Here is a 7,119-nt window from a genome sequence, read left to right as displayed (position 1 = left end):
CTGTGCAGCTGTCCTGGTGCTCTCCTCGGGAGGCATTGCTGGGTCTGTAAGTCTGAATAGAAGCTTTAGGAGTGTGTAACACCGACAGACGCTGGTTGTTGGCGGGCGGGATTGAACCTGGGACCTCTGGAGCTAAATGCATGAGCCTCTACTGCATGAGCTAAAAACCATCTGACTCTTAGCTAAGGCTGTAGAGCAGACACATTAATCTCTCTCTAACTGGTCTTGGTGCCACTAGATGGGACAGAACACCACACCCAGAAGGCGTGGGTTACAAGTGCATCCCTGGACTTGAGGATGCACTCTGGGCCTGCCTTGGATCAAAGGTTTAACGCACTGGCCTGTTCTCTCTCTCTAGAGAGAGAGATTCACTACAGGGGCACAACCTGGTCTGGCTCTTAGAGAAAACAGAACTGGAGCAGCTCTCCTGGTGTTCTTACCCAATAGTGATTCTATTCTTTCCTGCTGTAGCCTCTCAATATTCCTTTTTGGGTCTTGCGGGGACATCACTCCACCATGTCTGCTAACGAAAACGAAACACGGGTAGAGATCAAGGCACAGGAGCAACAGGTGGGTCCCTCCTGGGGAGGCAGGTGTGCTTGGCAGCTGGAATTGCTGTTCTAGCTTGAATGTGTCCATTCCTGGAGATGGGGACTCATAACCACAATAGTAGCTGATGCTTCAAGTTCTAATTGTCAGAGTCACTGCCCAGAAGTGCCTCCTGAAGCCAGGGTGAGCACTGGCACTGGTGACCCTGTGAAGGCTGTCTGCGCTGTAACACTGGCAAATCCCTTTGACAGTAGTGCCCAAGGGCCCCAAAAAGGAGGGGGGCATTGTACCGAGTGCGGGACAGACATGGCTCCTGAGCGGGAGACACTGCACTTGGTAAGACAAAAGGTCGCTCCGTTCCTGCTCTCACTGACGGAACGAGATTGTAACACCGTTCTGTTTTGTTGGTGGGCGTGCCAGGACGCAAACAGCATTCCTGAGATCTTGCTGAATATAGGTAGCTGTTCCAATGGAACCAGGCTTCTGAGGACCGTCTCCTACATGTCCTATAGAATCAGTAGCTGCAGAAGGAAAGAGACGGGGGGCACCTTGACAAGCCAGGAGCTCTTCCCCAGCTGACTCCCCTTTCCCTCCCTCAGACTGCAGTGGGCAGGGTGGCTGGCCTGCCCTTGGTCAGCTCTGCCTATGAGATGGCCTCTGCCAACTATGTGGCCACCAAAGAGACCTACCCAGCCATCAAAGCTGTCTGTGAGGTGGCAGAGACTGGGGTGAGGGCCATCACCTCTGCTGCCATCGTCGGGGCATGGCCCATCCTGGACCAGCTGGAGCCACAGCGTGAGTAAGGGAAGGGAGCAGGAACACTCCTGTGTGTGTGGCAGGGGAGGTGGGTCTGGGTGCAGGCTCCACCTACGGTGGCTCTAGGCCCACTACTGAACTCTACCTCCAACTGGCGGCAAACAGAATCCACCGACTCCCTTCTCCTGCTCCACTGAACTCTGCTAGCTCCTAGAAGTGATCTGGCCAAGGCATTGTGCTGAGCTGGGCCAGTCTAGAGGGAGGCAGTGCCCAGGCACAATCCTTGGTGTGCATGGCTGGCCCAGTGCCACATAGCCACATGCACTGTGTATGGCACCTAATGCCATGGAGCAATACTTGCTAGAAGGCACTGGAAGCAGCTCCAGTGCTAAAGGGATCTGAGCCCATTACAGGCACTGGAGACTCCTGAAACCCTCTAGGAGAAGCTGGGGGTGGTTGAACAGACAACTGGAAGCTGGGATCTCCTGAGTGCTAAACCTGGCTCTGACAGACTGGCTCCGTAGCCTTGGGCAACTTGCCCAACCCCTCTTCCTTGGCGTCCCCATCAGTGCTTAGGAACACCAGTCCCTCGATGTACACAGATTAGCAGCCCCACAAGATCGGTGCACATGAAGGAATAAAGGGAACTGGTTGTGTTACAGTTGCAGCAGCCAATGAATACACCTGTCGGGGTCTGGACAGACTGGAAGAGCAGCTGCCCATCCTGCAGCAGCCGATTGAGAAGGTAACTACACTAGTGTCCAGGCTGGTTCTGGAGCAGGCTGAGGCTATGGGCCCTTCACTTCCACTAGGTGTTCAGTGACCTCTCCCTACACCTTTTCCTCTAGGTGGCTTTGGATGCCCAAGACCTAGTGCATGCCACAATGGTGGGTGCCAAGGATACAGTCTGCAGCACAGTCACTGAGGCGAAGGATGCAGTGACCAGCATGGTGGGCGTGGCCAAGGGGGCTGTTCAGGAGAGCGTGGAAGTGACCAAATCTGCAGTGACCAGTAGCATGAGCACAGTGATAGGCTCCAGCATGGGGCAGATGGCTGCGAGTGGCATAGACATGGCATTGGCAAAATCTGAGCAGTTGGTGGACCACTACCTCCCCATGACAGAGGAGGAGCTTGGTAAGAACCCCTTTGGTTTGTATTCAGCAATGTGACCCTGGTGTCTTGGGGCATGGCTTAGACTCCCAGCGTTCACAGCTGAGCTGCCAAACGAGCCACCTCTCCTTGGGGTTCCCTTGCAACATAGCTTGGCTTCTAGGCCTCCCCTTGTTCCTTCATGTTGGGGCCCTCTGCTAGCCCTGCCTGATGGAAGGAGGCTGGACTAATGGCTTTGCTGCTCCCTGTGCAGTTACCCGCTCCCTGGCTGGTCAGTGCTGCAGGACATCCAAACATGCCCTGGGAAAGATTCTGTAGGCCACAAGCTTTGGGAGGTCTGAATGCAGCTGCCTTGGTATCCTGGCTCTGCCAACCAGTGGTGCAAGTAGATTTTTAACTCTTACCAGTATGGTGACTCACGGGAGGGACCCAAAGGTGGGGACATGTGACACCCCCCCCCACACACACACACACAACCCCACCCTGCCCTGTGGGGGGGCTGTACAGACCCTAGACAGGAGATGCAGCTGCATGGAAGGGATGGTGGGGCAGCTGGGGGCGGTACAGCCACACCGGAGGAGCTGCTGGCGTTCTGCTCCTTTTGCTGCTGTGATTCCCGGGAGAGCCCTGCGGTGTTCAGCAGATGCTAAATGTCTTTCTGGTATGGCATACCAGCAATAAATGTCTTAATGGTACGGCGTACCTGACTGTACTGGCTTACTTGCACCACTGCTGCCAGCTGACCCTCTTTTCCCCCTTCCAGCTGAGCTTGCAACACCTCCCGTGGAGGGGCCGGGAGAGACTCCTGCAGAGCAGCAGAGTTACTTTGTGCGTCTGGGTTCCCTTTCGAGCACGCTGCGCCAGCGAGCCTACCAGCACGCCCTGGGCAAGATGAGACAAGCCAGGCAGCGCACCCTGGAGGCCCTCTCCCAGCTCCAGCAAACCATTGACCTGGTAGGAACATGATCTCTCTCCCCTTCCCTGTAGCTGCTATGGGTTACGGTCTCTGCAGCCTCCTGTGCTCAGTGCCGTTGGCACTGTTTGTTCCTAGGCCCAGCAGTGTTGCTGCAGTAGTGCTGCCTGCCTGCTACCCAGAGCTCGCTGTGGGGGAGGTTCCATGGCCAGCCGCCTCCTGCTGTTCCCAGCTAACTGCACTCTCCTCCTGCAGATCAACCATGCCAAGCAGGCTGTAAATCAGAAGCTTCACAATGGCCAGGACCGTCTGTACCAAATGTGGCTCCAGTGCTGCAGGGGGAAGTTTGAAGGGCAGGAGAACCCAGACTCAGCAGAGGTATTCTCCTCCTCCTTCTTCTTCTTGCCCTGACAGCCTTGCTCCAGCAAACTCACCCCATCTGTAAGGGTGACTTGCAGATACTCCAGTCTGTCTTGCTTTCTCCCTCCAGCAGGTTGAAGCTCAGGCTCTTTCCATGTCCCAGAGCCTCACTGAGCAACTGAAAACCACCTGCCTTACTCTCCTGGGCAGCATTCAGGGCCTTCCCAGCACTATCCAGGACAAGGCCCAGCAGGTCTCGAGCAGTATAGAAGCGCTCCAGGCTTCCTTCTCCAGTACCAGCTGTTTCCAGGATCTGTCCAGCAGTGCCCTTGCCCAGAGTCAGGAGAAGGTGACCAAGGCCCAGGAGTCCCTGGATGAGCTGCTGGAATATGTGATGCAGAACATTCCCCTGGACTGGATTGTGGGACCCTTCGCTGCGGAGTCTCCAGTGGGAGTATGTCCTGATGAGATGGTGAAGGAAGGAAAGAAGGTGGAGGCCTGAAGGGTTCCATTCCCCCTGTTGCTGGAAGGAATCTAGCTGAATTCCCTGCATAGCTAGTGTGGGGTCTCCTCGCTGAGGCCGTGGTCCTCCTTTGGCAGATGGTGGACTGATTTCAACTCTTCCTTCTGCAGAATTAAAGAACCTGAATGTCATTTTCCCAGGCACACTTCCCCGGAACAGTTTATTACCAGTTATAGGGTGGCATCGCTAATCATGCAGGACTGCACCCCTTACAGGGTTAGTCTGCTTCTCTGAGGACATGGATTGTAACTGACATACAGCTGTCTTCCTCTGTACATATGAAGTGCTGCTGAGCTTGGGTTTTTTTTCCTAGCTCTTTGTATTGTATAAAATTAGGGTTTAACTTCACAATAAACCTCAACTGCATTCAAATTGCTGTCTGCTTAATGTGATCCCTCCCCAGCTCATGTGCTATACAAACATGTACAGTACAGGTGACCCCATCTGCCATGCATGCGCCCCACTCCCCCACCCCCACACACACACACCTTTTCTCTGGCAGGGCTCCAGAATGTCTGAGCACATCTCCTGGGTGAAGGCATCTCTTCAGTTGCCTCCATTTGACACTCTTCCATTGAGACTTTTCTCAAATAGGAGTGGGTGGGTGAGATTCTGTGGTGTGTAGGAGGTCAGACTAGATGATCATAATGGTCCTTCTGACCTTAAAGTCTGAGGCAACAGCCCATTGGGAACACTCGTCTGGCTTCCAGTGGGTAGCAAGGCAACATTACAGCCTCTGAGACCAACTAACAGAGGGAAAGACCCAGGGTGTTGGGGCACTATGGCCTTGAGAGGAAATGGGGTGTGTGGAGAACAGAGAACCTACTATTGATAATAAGCGAAGTTAAAAGGATAACCTACAGTGGTGTGAGACTGCCAGGCCTTGCCTCTAGTCCAGTGCAATAAGACCAAGTACAGCAGCTACTTCAACCTAGATCAGAAGCATCACAATGGCCAGGACCATCTCATGACAGCTGACCAGGTTGGGAGTGTCTAGAAAAAGAGTTGGTGATTTGACAACTCCAGACAACTGGGATTTAACAAAACACACACAGGGAGATAAGTTGCAAAAAATAGAGCAGCAGATAGGATCGCTGATGTCCAGGCTTCAGCAAGACTGCCTCCTTTCTCCATGCCATTAGCCAAGAACCTGTCTAACCTTTCCTACTGCCTGGTGTAAACCTAGCCAGGCCAATAACAGTACAGGCACATGGCTCAGGGTTGTGGGAGATACATAATATGACCAGTGCTGGGCTTTTAATGCATTTCCCTGAGAGCTTGTGTCTATACTTGAAGTCACTTGTGGAGTGTCATCTAGGCAGCTCCATCACTGTTGCTTATCTAGCTAGAGCTTGAGCTATTAAAAAGCTTCAGGCAAGGAAATGTCTCTCAGGTTCAGCAGTACCATGACCATTGCTCTCAATGATGGAGAAGAGTAACCAAAGTAGTGATGTAGCCAGCCATGTGAGCTGCTTACTCCTGATCTCATTGGACAGGGCCTGCCTTCTACTCCAATGGGCTGGGGATATCAAGCCCTTCAAAGTCTAACTGCCAGGGAGCAATCACTGAGGCTAATCTGCCTGGGTAACTAGAGGTGTGTTACAAATCCTGCTGTGCTCTGGATTAACAAAGGCCCCTCCAACACTCAGGGGGGAAAAGTAAGTAAAAGCACTAGCCAGGTGGAGCCCTGCTTGGGTGAGTAGAGGTCCTAACCTGCTCCTTTTAAGGCTATGGAAGAGTAACTAACTACAGACTTTAGCTGTTCTGTTCAGCTAATCTGTCTTCTGGGTTCAAGCCCTTTGCTATTTAGTCCAAGTCTAATAAAATGTGTGAGGTCAATGAGTGGATTTCACATCAGCAGATATTAGCTTCAACTGTGGATTTTCTTTACACCATGAAGAACATCGTAGCCTGCATTTCCCCAGCACAGCCCCTACAGCTAATCCTTGCATAGAGGAGTGGTTCTAACACATCCCCGAGCCAGGGTCAGACCTAAGATACCCCATAGAAACTGTTGCTGGACCAGTCTTAAGTTATACAAAGCAAATGCAGTAATTGACCAAGCCAACAGATGCAGTGTTTATGGCACAAGGAGCAGTGAGTTATTTCAACAGGCCCCAGCATGATACACCAACGGGCTCAAGTGTTTAATCCAATGGCCTGTTAGAAGATCCAAGGTATGAGCATAGAGATCACACTAGCTACGCCCCAATGGTCTGAATGGGAAAAGGAAAGAGATGCTTCCAGCTGGCTCTCTTTCCTGGGTGGTACCCCCTGGATAACTAGCGATTGTAGCTGCAGATACCCCAAAGGAAGACTTGCACTGTGCTCTGAACATGTTTGGGCTTGTTCTGCTGCCTGCATGTACATGTGCTGGGGGGCTATGGTTGGAAAGGTGGTTTCTATGCCCTGAGTACGCAGTGGTCTCTGTGTGCTGGGGATCCTTGCACCTGTGCAGAGCCCTCTGGAACTCAACTACTTCTCCCAACTGCCTGGTGAAGCTAATGGGGGTCTGAGTAAATGCAGGGGCTGGTTTGTGCAGGGCTCACTGTAGGATCAGGGCCTAATACTGCCCCACTCTGGCACTTGCAGCCACTGAAGCGGAGGATCGTGCCTCTGGATAGAGGCCTGCTCACATCCCTCTGTGGAAAAGAAACATGGGTATGATCTAGGCTTGCTTTAAAGGAGTGACGTGAGCACCAGCCTCAGCCCCAGGCCTCTGTCACCCTCCCCAGCTGCTCCAGGCATTTGCACTCCCTGCTTTGATTTTACTCCATGTGTGAAGGGCAGTGGGGAGGTTATGGGAAGAAGTTATTCATGGTGTGATCTGCTGTCACTCCGGCTGGGAAGGGCCCTGGCACTGAAGTAACTAGGCCAGGAATGATAACAGGTAGGGTTACCATATCTA

The 7,119-nt window shown here is 52.8% G+C and overlaps 1 protein-coding gene across 1 annotated transcript; it reads left to right on the top strand.

The window, feature by feature from the left end:
- Positions 1-516: 516 nt before the first annotated feature.
- Positions 517-4,490, top strand: LOC128839295 (perilipin-3-like). The gene is made up of 7 exons (XM_054032164.1): positions 517-570; positions 1,149-1,344; positions 1,968-2,050; positions 2,154-2,439; positions 3,179-3,369; positions 3,584-3,706; positions 3,822-4,490. Exons 1-7 carry the CDS (start codon positions 517-519, stop codon positions 4,188-4,190), a joined length of 1,302 nt encoding a protein of 433 aa, XP_053888139.1. The 3' UTR covers positions 4,191-4,490.
- Positions 4,491-7,119: the final 2,629 nt, after the last annotated feature.

This window comes from Malaclemys terrapin, chromosome 6, assembly GCF_027887155.1.
Source record: "Malaclemys terrapin pileata isolate rMalTer1 chromosome 6, rMalTer1.hap1, whole genome shotgun sequence".
Taxonomy (NCBI): Eukaryota; Metazoa; Chordata; order Testudines; family Emydidae; genus Malaclemys; species Malaclemys terrapin.
The sequence above is the reverse complement of the archived record's forward strand: the minus strand, read 5'-3'. Positions and strand labels throughout refer to the sequence as shown.

Coding starts and splice junctions, on each gene's coding strand:
- LOC128839295 (XM_054032164.1), top strand. CDS start 517: ATGTCTGCTAACGAAAACGAAACACGGGTAGAGATCAAGGCACAGGAG. Junction 2,051..2,153: donor TGCAGCAGCCGATTGAGAAG/GTAACTACACTA, acceptor CTTTTCCTCTAG/GTGGCTTTGGATGCCCAAGA. Junction 2,440..3,178: donor CATGACAGAGGAGGAGCTTG/GTAAGAACCCCT, acceptor TCCCCCTTCCAG/CTGAGCTTGCAACACCTCCC.